The 17,337-nt window shown below is 41.5% G+C and overlaps 1 protein-coding gene across 6 annotated transcripts in view; it reads left to right on the top strand.

Moving 5' to 3' along the window:
- Positions 1 to 16,162, top strand: part of LOC132824447 (midasin-like) — a 103,538-nt gene extending 87,376 nt beyond the window's left edge. For 5 of the 6 annotated variants that reach the window (XM_060838958.1, XM_060838960.1, XM_060838961.1 and 2 more), the window contains 3 exons: positions 2,496 to 2,624; positions 6,482 to 6,610; positions 12,085 to 16,162. In XM_060838958.1, the coding sequence (XP_060694941.1) occupies positions 2,496 to 2,624; positions 6,482 to 6,610; positions 12,085 to 12,104 (278 nt within the window). In that variant the 3' untranslated portion in view covers positions 12,105 to 16,162. The remainder of the gene's footprint in view (positions 1 to 2,495; positions 2,625 to 6,481; positions 6,611 to 12,084) is intronic. The other variant, XM_060838963.1, reaches the window with a different exon arrangement.
- The last annotated feature ends 1,175 nt before the right edge of the window (positions 16,163 to 17,337 follow it).

Raw genomic sequence — 17,337 nt, forward strand, 5'->3', positions numbered from 1 at the left:
TTCATTATTTTAAAACTTTAATAACATAAAATCAAAACAGAACTCACTCTACTCAGTAATGTAGATTTACATAAACAAACAGTAAGGTTACACTTTCAAGAGCCACTTAGCTGCTTCCCTGCTGTGAGCTCCCCCACATAGGTCTATACCAAATGGGGTTTAGCTTTCCAATCTAATTCCCCACCCACTCCCAGCACTGACACTTTAGATCCTTTTAAGCAGATTAGCTACAACTGCTTGATTCCAAATGGCCTGAGCTCCATAAGCACTTTGTGAATGATATTATTGACATCATGGTTTTGATGGAATCCCGACTGAGGATGACAGCTTCCCGTTAATGAAGCCTCTCAAACTGTCGATGTTCTCCACTGCCATCTGGTGGCAATGTAGTCCTTGTCGTATCTAACTCTGGCAGGTTCACCACTTGTAAATATCGTTTTCCACCCCACTCAATTCTTATTTAAAATCCCCTTTCTATGGTTTCCAATTTTCGAACATACCATATTTCTCAAGGACATCATGATTATTTTCTTCCCTCAATTTCTCCCTGGAGCAACTTCTCATCTTTGGTGATTTGAACTATTATTTCAATTTATTATGGTCTCTCCCTTTTCTGAGTTCACTGCCAATCTACACTCACACTTTCGCCTTCATATAAACTACTCTAACACACATCCACCCTTACTGTCGCTACTCCCATCTTCTCAGCTGTAAATAATGCCATCACTGATCATTTCCTTGTATCATTCTCAACTCATAAGCCCTCTTTCAACCTTACTGTGTCTATCTCAAGTCACTTGCAGTGATGTTATCAAATTCCCACTGCTTAGCTTTTGACCATCTATTCATCATGACATTTCTGAACGTGCAGATCTTCTCAGCCATACCCACAGCTCGAGGTGAGATGTCTTTGGCTGGATTGAAACCAACTATGCCCCATCTGTAACATGCCTCTTACCTCAGTTTCTTTAATTCGTAGGCCTGATGGACACTTGGTTTAACAATTCACTACCTGGTGTGGTTGGACCATACAGAGCACTAGGTGATCCTGCTTTCTCTTGCACTGTGTAGACTGCATTTTAGGTACATCCTAAAATTCAAAGATAACCTGTGGGTTCCTGTCACTGCAAAATGTCTGTTTAAACCATCACCCCCTTCTTCATTTTCACCTCCAGAAACATGTGCAAGACTTTCATAGTTATCTTTGGCACGGAGGTTGAGTCACAAGGATTTCCAGTGTGATTGTGACAAGGGTAAACAATCTCTCTTCCCTGATTTGCTGGCTGCCTTTGTCAGGATTGGACACACTATCTCCCTGTGCTCGCTCACACAACTGTGTGGGACTGAGGTCACTTGGTTTCATTTATGTCTGTCCATTTGTAGCCAGGGAGTCACCTACTTCTTCATGCTCCTATACTGTTATCTCTGGAGTTTCCCAAGGATCTATCATTATCCTCCTCCAGTTGTTTTTGTCTACAGCAACTTCATGCAAGAACTACTTTTACCGCTTTGTCACATTGATTGGTCAGTACTAGAGGAGCAGAAATTTGCCCCAACTAAATATTGAGAAGGTTTGATTCCCTAGACATCACCTCCAATCCTCTCTCTGATAACTGTCTCAAGCCGACATCAAGATAAGCTTTCCAAACATGCACTTCATCACCAAGGCTACCAACCTCTATATCTGAAACATTGTCCAAATCTTTCTCTATGTCAATTTGCTTGCTGCTAAAACACTCATCCATGCTTTTGTCACTCGTAGGGGTTGACTATTCTCTTGTACTTTCATCCAGCTTCCCATCTTCCACCCTCTTGAAATGTAAGCTCATATAAAATCTGCACCAGTCCATAACTCATACCAATGTCTGTTGCCCATTACCCCATTGCTTACTTTTGGCTGCAGGCCTGGTAATTTTCAAACCTGTTTCCACTTCCTCCCATTGTGACAATGCACCCTTTATTGTAAGCTCTCTCTGTCCGTTTTAGAGCTCCACCTTCTATCCATCTTGGAATCTTGCAAAAACCTAGGAAATTGTTCTACCACTGATGGTTGTACCTTCAGTTGCCTAGATTCTAAGGTCGAATATTTTTGACATATTTCTCTCTGCCTCTACCTAACTCTTAAAATCCTTCTTAACTGCTTCATTTACCAAACTTGTGAGTGATGGACCCTCCAGCTTCAGGTCATGATGGTGTTGGAGAGCACTGAGCAAGAGAGCTCAGCAGGTTGTTGGGACATGCTCCATCAGCAGGTCATGACAGTGAGGGACATCAGCTGGAGCAGTGAAACAGAGTCTCTCTTGGGGGAAAAACAAGGTGCAAAAAGAGGAACAGATAGACAAAGGAATACTTCACCCCAATATATCCCCAAGGTTTCCTTCTATGTAAATGCTGCAAATCCTATCTTGTATATCCTTAACTGAGTTTCATGTGTGTAATTTCCTGACACCAGTGTTTACACAGTTGACACTGTTACCTACGTTGCATGAATGTAGAAATACAGGAAATCCGCACAGGCAAAGACAGCCATGAGGACAGGACAATGCAGGTCACTGATCACCTCACCCAAGATCAGTTGCAAGATGAACATAACCAGGAAGCTGAAGGTGGAATTAATCAAGAAGGTAATAATCTCAGGACGATTAAAAAAATTGCACAGTACAATTTGGAGATACAGGAAAGGATACAGTAACATCACTCTGTTTAAAACTTTAATGCAAAAATAGTAGACAGTCTGGTAGAGATGCTTTGTGTCCGAATTATTTTAAATTCATAAAGTAAAACGCTCTCAAATTGACAATATTTAAGATTTTCCAGATTTTCCTCATTCCAAGAATATATGTGATGAATGCAACTTGAAATTCAATGGCATTTTCCTTTTGCATTTCCAACTGCTCAATCCAAGACTCTTCCAAATTTCTTGCCCAGCACACCTAGACTCATAGAGTTATGGAGCTGTACAGCATGGATACAGACCATTTGGTCCAACTCATCCATGCCGACCAGATATCCTGAATTATTCTAGTCCCATCTGCCAGTATTTCACCCATGTCCTTCCTAATCCTTCCTATTCATATACCTATTCAGATGCCTTTTAAATGTTGTAATTGTACCTGCCTCCACCACCTCCTCTGGAGGCTCATTCCATACATGCACCAATCTCTGCGTGAACAAGTTGACTCTTAGATCCCTTTTAAACCTTTCCCCTCTCACCTTAAACTGATGCCCTCTAGTTTTGGATTCCACCAGCACAGGAAAAAGATCTTGGATATGCACTCTATCTATGCCCCTCATGACTTTACAAACCTTTAGAAGGTCACCCTTCGGCCTCTGACACTCCATGGAAAGTAGCCCCAGCCTATTTAGCCTTTCCCTATTGCTGAAAAGTTGCTGACCCCAACAACATCCTTGTAAATCTTTTCTGAACCCTTTCAAGTTTCACAAAATCCTTCCCACAACAGGTAGATCAGAATTGAATGCAGTATTCCAAAAGTGATCACAACAATACAGCCACAACATCACCTCCCAACTCCTAAACTCTGCACTGACTATGAAGGCAAGCATACCAATTGCCTTCTTCACTGTCCTGTCTTGTGGGATTCTACTTTCAGGGAACTATGAATCTGTGACTCCAAGGTCTGTTTGTTCAGCAACGCTCCTCAGGACCTGACCATTAAGTGCGTTGGTCCTGCCCTGATTTGCCTTTCCAAAATGCAGCACCGCGCATTTGTCTAAATTAAACTCCATCTGACACTCCTCACCCCATCAGCCCATTTTATTGATGGCCTGTTGTATTATGAGGTAACCTTCTCCTCTGTCCACTACACCTCCAATTTTGGTGTCATCTGCAAACTTACTAACCATAACTCCTATGTTCACATGCAAATAATTTTACAAAAATGCCAAAAAGCACTGGACCCAGCATCAATCCTTGTGCACACCACTGGTCACAGGCCTCCAGTCTGAAAAGCAACCTTCCACCACCCCTCTCTGTCTTCAATCTTCAAGCCAGTTCTGTTTCCAAATGGCTAGTTCTCACCATATTCCACGTTATCTATTCTTGCTAACCATTCTACCATGAGGAACCTTGTCTAACGTATTACTGAAATCCATACAGATCATGTGCACCACCCTCATCAATCCTCTTTGTTACTTCTTCAGAAAACTGCAGCAAGTTAGGGAGACATGATTTCCCACACACAAAGCCATGTTGACTATCCCTAATCAGACTTTGACTTTCCAAATTCATGTAAATTCTGTCCCTCAGGTTTCCCTCCAACAACTTGCCCATCACCAATAGCAGGCTCACCATCAATAGTTCTCTCGCTTTTCCTGACCACCTTTCTTAAATACTGGCAGCAGGTTTGACAACCTCCTATCTTCCGTCACCTCACCGGTGACTATTGATGATACAAATATCTCAGCAAGGGACTCTGCAATCACTTCCATATCTGCGCACAGAAGTCTTGCGTACACTTGATGAGGCCTTGAGGATTTATCCACCTTTGTGCGTTTTAAGACATCTAGCACCACCTCCTCTGTAATATGGATATTTTTCAAACTTTTTCAATATTTATAGCCCCAGGTTCTCTATTTTCCATATCCTTCTCCACAATAAAAGACTCATTTAGTATCTCCCTCGTTTCATGCAGTTCCAGACATAGCTGGCGTTGCTGATCTCTTGGAGGCCCTATTCTCTCCCTCATTACTTTTTTGTCCTTCATTTTTGGAGAATCCCTTTCAATTCTCCTTAACTCAATTTGCCAAAGCTGTCTCATATCCCCTCTTTCCCCTCCAGATTTCCTCTCAGAAGTTTTCTCTACTGCATTTATAATATTTGAGGAATTAACTTGATCACTGCTGTCTATGCCTGATACATGCTTCCTTCCTATTCTTGACCAAAACCTCAATTTCTCTCATCATCCAGCATTCCCAACATCTACTGCTCTTGCCTTTCACCCGAACATAAACTGGACTCTCCTACACTACCTGCCTTCCTCTCCTACCTTTCCAGGAGGCAACCCATCTACCTGCCTGTATCATCAGTTTTACTTATTTCCTCCAATGGCCATACATTTCATCCCCCAACTCCAACAAATTCCTCACTGCGTCTAACTGCCGCTCCAACCAATCCATGCAATGCAATAGGACTTGCGACCATACACACTTACTGCAGACACACTCATCAGTAACATGGAAACTCTTGCTAATCTCCCACATCTGACAGGAAAAGCACATCACTCCACTGAAGGCCATCTGTGCAGCTCAACAATCTTCAGACCCAGAAAAATACTGCACTAAAAAACACTGCACTAAAAAACATTGCTTCAGGATAACTTAGTACCTATTTTCATTAACTTAAAAGTTTAATCAAGTGAAGGATTTCAATAATAACAAAATCAAAACAGAACTCATTCTACTCATTAATGTAGGTTTACATAAACAAACAGTAAGGTTACACTTTAAAGAGCCAGTTAGCTGCTTCCCTGTGAGCTCCCCCACACACATCTCTACCGAATGGGGTTTAGCCTGCCTATCTAATTCCCCACCCACTCCCAGCACTGACACTTTAGACCCTATCAGCAAATTGGCTACAAATGCTTGACTCCAAATGTCCCTCTAAATGGCCTTACATCCATAAGTACTTTGTGAATGATATTATTGACATCATGTTTTTGTTGGAAACCCAATTGAGGATGACAACTTCCTGTTAATGAAGCTTCTCAAATTGTTTGTGTTCTCCACCGCCATCTGATGGCAGTGTAGTCCTTTCGTTGCTAACTCTGGCAGGTTCACCACTTATAAGGATCTTTTTCCACCCCTCTCAATTCTAATTTAAAATCCCCTTTCTATGGTTTCCAATTTTCGAACATACCATATTTCTCAAGGACATGTTGATTGTTTTCTTCTCTCAGTTCCTCCCTGGAGCAACTTCTCATCTTTGGTGATTTGAACAATTATTTCAATTTATTATGGTCTGTCCCTTTTCTGAGTTCACTGCCAATCTATACTCACATTCTCGCCTTCATATAAACTACTCTAACACACATCCACCCTTACTGTTGCTACTCCCATCTTCTCAGCTGTAAATAATGCCATCTCTGATCATTACCTTGTACCATTCTCAACTCTCAATCCCTCCTTCAACCTTACTGTGTCTATCTCAAATCACTTGCAGTGATGTTATCAAATTCCCACTGCTTAGCTTTTGACCATCTATTCATCATGACATTTCTGAACGTGCTGAACTGCTCAGCCATACCCACACCTCGAGATTTGTTGTCTTTGGCTCCATTAAAACCAACCCTCAACCCTACAAGTGACAAAAGCCTAGATATGTATTTTAGCAGTGTTTCACAACTGTTTCACAAGTTGTATTTTAGCCAGTAGTGCATGTAGTATCTTTGGGCATTAGCCAACAGTACCTCTCCAGTCTGAGGTTTACGTTGTTGACACTGTTATTTACTTTGCATGAATGCAGAAACACAGGAAATCCGCACAGACAAAGACAGCCATGAGGACAGGACAATGCAGGTCACTGATTGCAGCACCCAAGATCAGTTGCAAGATGAACATAACCAGGAAGCTGACGGTGGAATTAATCCAGAAGGTAATAATCTCAGGACAATTAAAAAAAATTTGTACAATATAATTTGGAGATACAGGAAAGGAGTACAGTAACATGACTCTGTTTTAAACTTTAAAGGAAGGGGAGGCTGGGGTAGATAATTTAGATTCAAATTGTTTTAAATCTATATGGAAAACATCCCAGATCTACTTCAGTATGGTATTTAAGACCTTCATTTTTCCAAGAATATCTGTGATGAATGCAAATTGAAATTCAATGACATTTTCCCTTTGCATTTCCAACAGCTCATTCCAAGTCTCCCCCAGATTACTTGCCCAACACACCTAGACTCATAGAGTTATAGACCTGTACAGCATGGAAACAGATCCCTTGGTCCAACTCATCCATGCTGACCAGATTTCCTGAATTATTCTGGTCCCTTTTGCCAGCATTTGGCCCATACCCTCTAAACCCGTCCTATACCCAAATACCCATCCAAATGTCTTCTAAATGTTGTAATTGTATCAGCCTCTACCACTTCCTTTGGCAGCTCATTCCATACACTCACCACCCTCTGTGTGAAAACGTTGAGCCTTAGGTCCCTTTTAAATCTTTCCCCTCTCACCTTAAATCTACACCCTCTACTTTTTGGACTCCCCCATCCCAGGAAAAAGACATTGTCTACTTCCCCGAACCATGACCCTCATGATTTTATAAATCTCCAAATGGTCACCTCTCAGCCTCCAATTTTCCAGAGAAAATAACCCCAGCCTATTCAGCCTCTCCCTATAGGTCAAACCCTCCAGCCCTGGCAACAACTTTGTAAATCTTTTCTGAACCCTTTCAAGTTTCACAACATCCTTCCTATAATTCTGGAGATCAGAGCTGAAAATGTGTTTCTGGAGACCAGAATTGCGTGCAGTATTCCAAAGATGGCCTAACCAATGTCCTGTTCTGCTGCAACATGACCTTCTAACTCCTATACTCAATGCGTTGACCAATAAAGGCAAGCATTCCAAATGCCTTCTTCACTGTCCTATCTACCTGTGACTCCAATTTCAAGGAACTATGAACCTGTGACTCCATGGTCTTTTTGTTCAACAATATTCACTCAGGCCTTACTGTTATGTGTGTAAGCCCTGCCCTGATTTGCTTTTCCAAAATGCAGCTCCTCACATTTACCAAAATTAAACTCCATCTGCCACTCCTTGGCCCAATGGCCCATTTGATCACGATCCCATGGTACTCTGAGGTTACCTTCTTCGCTGTCCACTACACCTCCAACTTTGGGTGTCATCTGCAAACTTACTAACTATACCTCCTATGTTCACATCCAAATTATTTATATAAATGACGAAAAGTAATGGATCCAGCACTAACCGTTGTGGCACATCATTGGTCTCAGACCTTCGGTTTGCAAAGCAATCCTCCACCACCACCCTGTGTCTTCTCCCTTCAAGCCAGTTCTGTATCCAAATGGCTTTTCACCCTATATTCCATGAAATCTAGCCTTGTGAACCAGTCTACCATGAGGAACCTTGTTGAATGCCTTACTGAAGTCCACATAGATCACATCCACCTCTCTGCTTGCATAAATCCTCTTTGTTGCTTCTTCAAAAAACTCAATCAAATTAGTGAGACATAATTTTGCAGGCATGGCAGCTCAGTGGTTAGCACTGCTGCCTCACAATACCAGGGACCCAGGTTTGATTTCAGCCTCAGGTGACTCTCTGTGTAGAGTTTGCTCATTCTCCCTGTGTCTGCGTGGGTTTCCCCCAGGTTGCTCTGGTTTCCTCTCACAATCTAAAGGTGTGCAAGCTAGGTGGATTGGCCATGCTAAATTACCCGTGTTGTTTAGGGATGTGTAGGTTAGGTGTGTTAACCTTGGGAAATGCAGGGTTACAAGAATAGGCGATGAGGATGGGTCTGAATGGGAAACTCATCAGAGGGTTGTGTGGGCTTGTTTCCATGCAGTGGGTATTCCATTAAAAAAAAAGCCATCTTGACTATTCCTAATCAGTTCTTGACTTTCCAAATATATGTACATCCTTTCCCTCAGGATTCCCTCCAACAACTTGCCCACCATCAATGTCAGGCTCACCGGTCTATAGTTCCCTAGCTTTTCCTTACCACCTTTCTCAGATAGTGGCACCACATTAGCCAATCTCCAGTCTGTTAGCACCTCACCTGTGACTATCGATGATAAAAATATCTCAGCAAGGGGCTCAATAATATCTTCCTTTGCTTCCCACAGAGCTTTAGGATACACCTGATCAGGTCCCAAGGATTTATCCACCTTTATGATTTTTAAGATGTCCAGCACCTCTTCCTCTATGTTATAGACATTTTTGAAGATGTCATTATTTATTTCCCCATGTTCTATGTCTTCCATATCCTTTTCCACAGTAAACACCAATACAAAATACTCATTTAATATCTCCCGCATGTCCTGAGGTTCCACACATTGGCTAATCTTTAACAGGCAGTATTCCTTCCTTAATTACCTTTTTGTCCTTTATGTATTATAGAATCTCTTTGGATTCTCTTAACCCCATTTGCCAAATCTCCCTTTTTTGCCCTCCAGATTTCCCAATGAATATAGTCTCAGTCTCCTCTATCTTTCATCATAAGCCAACCTTTTCAACTCCAGAATCAACCTAGTGAACCACTTCCAAATTCCCAATCATGCCTTCAGTTCATCTGCCTTGCCTGTTAGGCCTCTGGCATTGAAATAAATGCAGTTTAATTGATCAGTCCAATCTGAGTCTCTGCTTTGTTCCTGCCTGCCCTGACTGTTTAACTTGCTCCTTTTCCCAACTGCACTAGTCTCAGACTGATCCCTTTCCTGATTATCTCCCTGGGTTCTACCCCCACCCCTCCATGCTAGTTTAAATCATCCTGAGCAGCCCTAGCAAATTTCCCCATTAGTAAATATTAGTCCCCTTCCAATTCAGGTGCAATCCATCCTTCTTATACCAGTCACTTCTTTCCCAGAAGAGATTCAATGATCTAAAAATGTGAAACCTTCTCCCCTGCACCAGCTCCTCAGCCATACATTCATTTGCTCTGTCCTCATATTTCTATCCTCACCAGTTTGTGACACCGGGAGTAATCCAGATATTACTACCCTCAAGGACCTCCTTTTTAAATTCCTTCCTATCTGCCTATATTCTCTCCTCAGAATTTCATCCTTATCTCTTCATATGTCATTAGTTCTAATGTGTACAATGACCTTTTCTAGTCCCTCTCCCCTTTGAGAATATTCTGCACCCTTTCCGATGTATCCTTAATCTGGGCACCAGCGAGGTAGCACATCATCTGATTTCTCACAGTCAGCTGCAGGCCTGTCTGTGCCTTTGACTAGAGAGTCCCCTATCACAATCACAGTCTCCATACCAGATACCTGGCTGTTCATGCTACATTCCCCTGGGAGTCCATCACCCCTACATTTTCCAAACAGCACACTTGTTTGAGATAGGGATAGCCACAGGAGACTTCCGCACTACCTGTCTCCCCATCTTATCTTTCCTGGAGGTAAGCCATCTTCCTGACTGTATCTTCAGTTTATCTCTCTTCTTGCAACTGCCATCCATCACCCCTCCTAAATCCTGTAAACTCTCCATTACCGCTTCAACTGCTCCATATCATCCACTAGGATTTGCAACCAAACACACTTGCTGTAGACATAATCATCAGTAACATGGAAATTCTCCCTCATCTCCCACATGCAACAGGAAGAGCACATCACGGTACTAAAGGTCATTTTTTCATCTTAACAATCTTCATACACAAAAAATAGCATAGTTTTGCTGTGCTAAAAAACACTGCTCCGGACTAACTTAGTATCTATGTTTTTATATTTTTTAAAGTTTAAAACACAGATCTCAATAAAAACATATAATCAAAAAAGAACCCATTTTACTCACTATTGTAAATTTACAAAATAAAAAGTAAGGCTATACTTTAAAATTAGATATTTAACTGCTCTCCTGCTGTGAGCTCCCCCACACAAGTTTCTCCAAGGTCAGCTGTGAATTTTGCTATTTGTTCATTTTTCTTAGAACCAATTCTGATGTCAGAGATACTTAAAATCAAACAGCCGAGGCAGTCAGCTGGAAAATTCACTGCTGAATCAGACAGCAGTGCAGGTTTATTTTTCCATTTGATTCACTTCACTGTGGTCACAACCTACGTCTCTCTTCCTCCTTTTTAAAGTGCTATTGTTTAGATCATTTTTCCCAAAGTTCCAAAACAATGCAACAATTTATAAAACAGTAATTACATATATTTATTGCTCTAAAAATTTCTTGCCCCTTATAGAGACAATTTCAGTGCTTTCCCTTGACATTCAATGGCATTCCCATTGCTGAATTCCCTAATTGTGGTTCTGCCACCATCCAGAATCTTGGTTGAATGAGCAGGTTAGAGGCTGAATACTTAAGATAAAAGAGACCTAAGGGGCAACTTTTTCACACAGAGGGTGGTAGGGGTATGAAATGAGCTGCCAGAGGAAGTGGTGGAGGCTGGTACAATTGCAACATTTAAGAGGCATTTGGATGGGTATATGAATAGGAAGGGTTTGGAAGGATATGGGCCGGGTGCTGGCAGGTGGGATTAGATTGGGTTGGGATATCTGGTCGGCATGGATAGGTTGGACTGTACATCTCTATGATTCTATAACTCACATGCTAACTCCCCAGAACCTTTCTACTATCTGCAAGATGGAATTATGACTCCAATAGAATAGTCCCTACAGGCCTGAACCAGTGCAGTTCCAACTATGTTGACAATTCACTAGCATCCACAACAAAGCAACTGCTTGATTTCCACCTTTGCTTATCCACCATCTTAAACATTCACACCCACCTTTCGTGCGTATTGGCAGCACTGTGTACTATCTAAAAGATGCGCTACGGTGGTTCACTGAGATTCCTGAGTAACCTCCATTACTTCAAAGCACAATGACAGCAGATTTGGGGGAACACCATCATACAAGTTCCCCTTTAAGTTCACACCATCCTGACTTGGAATCACAACTACAATTCTTTAACCAGCTGTAAATTTTGGAGCTCTGGAGAGTGTGACAGCACTCCTATTATACCTATATCAAACTGACTTCAGCAGTTTGGGGAAGTTAGCTCCCCATTGCTGAAGACAAGTAGAAATTGGCAATAGATACTGGCCATGCCTGTGACATCCACATCCCATGCACAAATAAACAAAACTAAATTATGGAATTTCATTCTTTTAAATTGTTATTACATCTCTATTACTTACTGAATGTTTTTTCATGTCCTACAATGGAACACATATACTGCCATGAGTGCGGAGTTTGTTAACGTACACAGATGGTGCTGACAGCAAGCCTTCCTGCTTAGACTAACTTTATGAGGATAATTGGCTGGAAAATTACTCAGAATTAGCTCCCCACTTAATTACTGGAAGATGTGGTATTTTTTAGATGATAGAATTGAATTATTGGATTACAATAATTGAATTCAGTTTTCTTTCCATAGAGAGTTCAAGTCATTCGTGACATTTCAGCCACATCAAGATATTCTTCTGCTGTAAAAGCATGTTGAGCTCATGGATGTGAAGAGACCTCAAACTGCACCAGATGAGTCATGCTATCCTTCTGCTGCTATTGAAGAAGCTTCAGATGGATCTTCATTGGCAGAAGTTACTGGCCATAATGAAAAATTTACTTTGATTAATTTATATTACCCATTTTGTGTTAACAATCCTCTCTCTGGTCGATTGTATGATGTAAGTCACCACAGCTACTCCGAGGAGCATAAATTGATTGTCAGGAGCAACGATAAAGGAAACAGTGCCAATCAATTACTTTTCTCTAATGGCAGGGTGATCAGGTCAGTCCCATCTCTGGGCAGTGACATTACAGTTACAGAGCAGAATTTCACAGGAATGAGAAAAGGGACATATCATTCGCCCAACAACCCTCACCCCTCCACCAACAGAATAAATTTGATCCTAATCAGCCATCACCTTTAGGTCAGTAGTACCCCACTCCTCCATCACCAGCACAAACCTCACTGCACCTAGCCCTGTGAGGTAAGATTTGTACCTCTGTCCTTCAGTGGGAGGAGATCCTGTCTATGCGAGCTACTGGCCAATCTACAGAGGTTGTTGGAACAATTCTGAGTTTCAAAGTGGATTATTTAAAGTTTAAAGTGTTCTGAATATTCTTTGTATTGGACAGAACTATAGACTGTATGCAGCTCAGAATTAGGCCATTTCACCTATCATCTCTTCAGATACTGATTGCATTCACCTTGACAATCTTGGTTGACCCTGCTTCCACCCCAAGTCTCAGGCTATGTAATCCAGGTCCTAACACTTACTGCAGGAAAATCTTTTCCAGTGTCACCATTCTTTTGCCAAGGCTTGTTGTCAGATTCATGATGCAGAGCAGAAATTTCCCTCACATGAATGTAGGTTTTGGGAAAAGCAATGCCATTGGTCAGAATCATAGCCAGAGCAATGTGGGTTCCAGTGAGACGTGTGGCAGAATCGGACAAGAAATCCAGTGAGACCCAGCTTAATGGTGGGAACACTCCTTGTTGCCTTTTACACTTGTCACAAGAGATGTGGTAAGTTTCTCACTGAGTGGTGCTGACATGTCAATTAAGAGGACAATTGATTGTTAAATACCTTGTTGATGACCCAACTTTTCTCATTAATATTCAGACTATTTTCTCATTAATATTCAGATTCCTGTCTTACCAAACTCAACAAACAAGCTAGACATCAAGAAAACTTGACATGGACACTAGAGTAGATGCCAGGCAGCTCGCTACTTACTCCAAATAACCTCCATGTTACTTCCACCCGAACGGCGGCTCAGTTCTTTACACACCTGTCACCAAAGGCCTCAGCCATGGACATTGGCATTTAGCATGTGTCAAATCCACATGACCATCTTTCAATACATTTGTAAGCTGCTTAGGAAGCTTACGACTGACTCTCATTGCAGGGGCACACTGGCATCAAGCATTGAAAAGCTGCAAAGCTGGCTACCCACGGCCAGGCACCCAAATTATAGATTGAAGCTGGCTGCATCTCTGGGCTGTTCACTTGCTGTATTAGCACTCATTCAGTCTCACCCACATACTCATGCCGTCCATTCCTAGCATTGCCTTGTCAATGCCTGTTAGTACATTGACATTTCAACATGAGCCAAAGGCTATCAGTATTGCTGTATCAAAGTCCCTTTAATGCAAGCACACAGACAGATTGCGTGTCATGACCAGATGGAGCCCAGCTTGTTTTCTATTCTCTAGATGTGAAATGCTATTAGAAAATGGCTAGGTGGGCAGAGTAATTTTCAGTTTGACAGATGAAAGTGCTCACATTCAGATTTGCCCAATTGTTTGCCTGGATGTGATGCTTCTCTACTGGACAGTGACAGGTTGTGGGTTTCCAGTGGGCATTGAGAATAGGGTACTTAGAATGCAACAATGGAGAGTGGTGTGGTGATTAAACAGTGACTAGGGTGAAAGAATGGGGTGGCATTTGCAAGGGAGTATCAGCCTTGCTGCTATCTGCCATGGGCATTGTGCCTTTGTGGCTACTGTGCCATGATAATACCAGTGAAGAACAACACTGGATTGCCAATAATTGTTCAGGTGAATGATGGTGCAGGTGAAAGGGATGGGTAAGGGTGTAAATTCATCGGTTGTCTTTGAGCAGATATCTACCGTGGCAATTTGTTCTGGGAAAGGCATGTGGTAAGATAGCAATACCAGATGCTGCCAGACCTGTTGAGATATTAAGGTAGGTTTGGTAAGATGCGGTGGGAAATCTTCCTAAGTTTTGCAGCAAAATCTTTCTGTGATCATGACGCAGCCTAAAACATGTAAGACTCGTCCCATTGTCGATCTTCCCTGCCATAAAATCCATTCCCTAGCCACTGATCACATCTCTTCCCCTGTCAACTGTCTGAGACTGACTCAGGTCTTTTACAACCTTAGTCTCATATTTAATTTTGAGATGAGCATCCTACCTCATATCACATCTTCATGAAGACTTTCTATTTCTATCTCAATAACGTCTTCTGACTAACCCGTAACTCAGTTGATCTGCCACTGAAACTCTGATCAATGCCTTTATTATCTGCAGATATGTCTATTATTTGAAAGTCCTTGTCAACATCCAAGACATCTAACTCTGTTACCTGCACCATAACATGTTCCGAATCCTTTTCACCCACCTCCACCATACTCCCTAAAATTGTTCAGTCAGAGTCATAGCAATGTACAGCACGGAAACAGACCCTTCGGTCCAACTCATCTATGCTGACCAGATATCCCAACCCAATCTAGTCCCAGCTGCCAGCACCCGGCCCATATCCCTCTAAATCCTTCCTATTTATATATCCATCCAGATGCCTTTAAATGTTGCAATTGTACTAGCTTCCACCACTTCCTCTGGTAGCCCATTCCACACACGCACCATCCTCTGTGTGAAAAGGTTGCCCCTTACATCTCTTTTATATCTTTCCCTTCGCACCTTAAACCTATGCCCTCTAGTTCCAGCCTTCCCCACCCCAGGGAAAAGACCTAGCCTATTTACTCGATCCATGTTCTCAAATTCTTATTCTTCCTTTTTAAATCCTTGCATGGTCTTAAAACATCTTACTGTTTGAATCTCCTCCAACCACACAACTTCCTATTAAATCTTAACACCATTAATTCTTTGCTGTTGAGCAAATCTTTCTACATAAAACTGAAGTAGGAGATGGTATGGAGCAGGGTGACACCAGGCACATGGACACACAAGATGGCCACTGAGCCGTAAGTTGGCCACTTGACACAACAGATGGCCACTGGACCACAATATGGAGAGAGATAGCAGAGCAAACACAGACATGCCTGGGGCCGCAAGAATGCCAGCACAATGCACTCACAACCCAGTTGATTAGTTTAAGGCAGGTAGGGGAGAGAGAATACACATCAGTAGCATACACTGCCCTATGAAGTGTCTGTCTAGCCAATACCTCTAAAAGAAATGTTAACAGTTTGATATGGATTCTATATAGAGCGATAATACACAGGGCTGCCATAATAGTCCTTCTCAGGAAGAACGATTAGCGCCCATTATTATAGCAATAGACTTCCGCGCAGACATTGAAACTGACAACGACTGCATTGAAATTAACAAAGGCTGTGCTGGAACTGACAATGACTGCACCAGAACTATTAACGGTTCTGCAATGTTTACAATAAACCATGTTATAGAGACAATAACCTCATCACTGACCTATTATATCATAAAATGTATAAAAGTATCTTGATATGTGCTTCAGGGGGAAGAGAAGGATCACAGCCGACTATTGTGCTGTTAGTGTCTTTCTCTCCCTAGTACAATAAACTCTGTCGTTGAGTTCAGCCACCAGCCTCATTAAGTTCCTCCCAGTATTTCCAGTCAGTGAAAAGAATAAAAATAATAATTAAATTTCTCAAAAAATTGAGAGGCAGTTTGAACCACTGATAAATAGGAACAACACCAAATATTAGTGTAAGCGTATGACATAAGGCAAGCCTATCAATTTCAAACAATCTATTGCATTTTAGTACATACATGCTTCAATATTTCTAAGAATTTGTACAAAATAAACTTTGAAAGTGTATTTCAGAATAATATTGATCTCCTGAAATATGTTTTATATCTTTTAAGTTCCTTACAAGGGCTTTAACTTGAAGGTCTTAACTTTACAAGAGACTACAACCAGATTTAATATTTATGCCTGAACTTGTGACCTTATCAGCAACATTTGGATTTTACAGTTTGAGTCTGCTGTGGACCTAATGCTTAATATGTAAAATATCCTTCTTGACCGGAAAGCTAATATGATCACAAAAATGGATCAATATCCAGAATTAGTTGCTGACATTTCAGACATTTAAGTACAAAATGTAAAAGAAAGACAAACATATCAAAAGATAGCTAAGGATGTAATTTCATGGCTATCTAAATTTCCAGTGTGGATTACACGCTGCTCTCTGAGAACAAATAGAAGTAGAAGCTGAAGGATATGACATGCTGTCTCCGCTCTACAATTTTATGGATGAATGGCTGTGTCAATTCAGCACGGAAATGTTTAGCATTCCAAGGGTCAGTGAACTGTTTTAAGACTGAAGTAAGACAGAAGTGAACTGACATTAAAATTTAACTCATTAAGTACTTGGAAATGCTTCAAACATTTTGAACTACAGATGGTTCTGTGAAATGCTTGTTTTAAACATTGCCTGAGAAACAGTCCAATAGAAGCTAATGGGACTATCACATCTTGTGTCAAGCTTATATTTTTCATTTCATAATGTCAGCACCTCACATCCTGCTAATGACCTGTTTACCCTAACTATTTGGGCTTGTGTTCTAAAGATCAGGTCTTTGCAGTTACTAATGTAGTACCACCGGCACCAGAGTGTTGCAGCTTCTCATATCTGCCAGAGTTTTATTGAAAGCATAAAAGGTATTGTAACAATCAGCAGCTTACACACCATCAGTTCACTGAACTTTCACCACACATCTCTGAGCTTTTCAGCCTTATGTTCTTGTTTAAGACAAGGAGTGTTGCTGAACAAAGAAACCTTGGAGTGCAGGTTCATTGTTCTTTAAAGTGGAGTCGCAAGTAGATTGGATAGTGATGAAGGCGTTTGGTATGCCTGCCTTTATTGGTCAGTGCATTGTGTATAGGAGTTGGGAGGTCATGTTGTGGTTGTATATGACATTTGTCAGGCTACTGT

This window comes from Hemiscyllium ocellatum, chromosome 18 (genome assembly GCF_020745735.1).
Source record: "Hemiscyllium ocellatum isolate sHemOce1 chromosome 18, sHemOce1.pat.X.cur, whole genome shotgun sequence".
Taxonomy (NCBI): Eukaryota; Metazoa; Chordata; class Chondrichthyes; order Orectolobiformes; family Hemiscylliidae; genus Hemiscyllium; species Hemiscyllium ocellatum.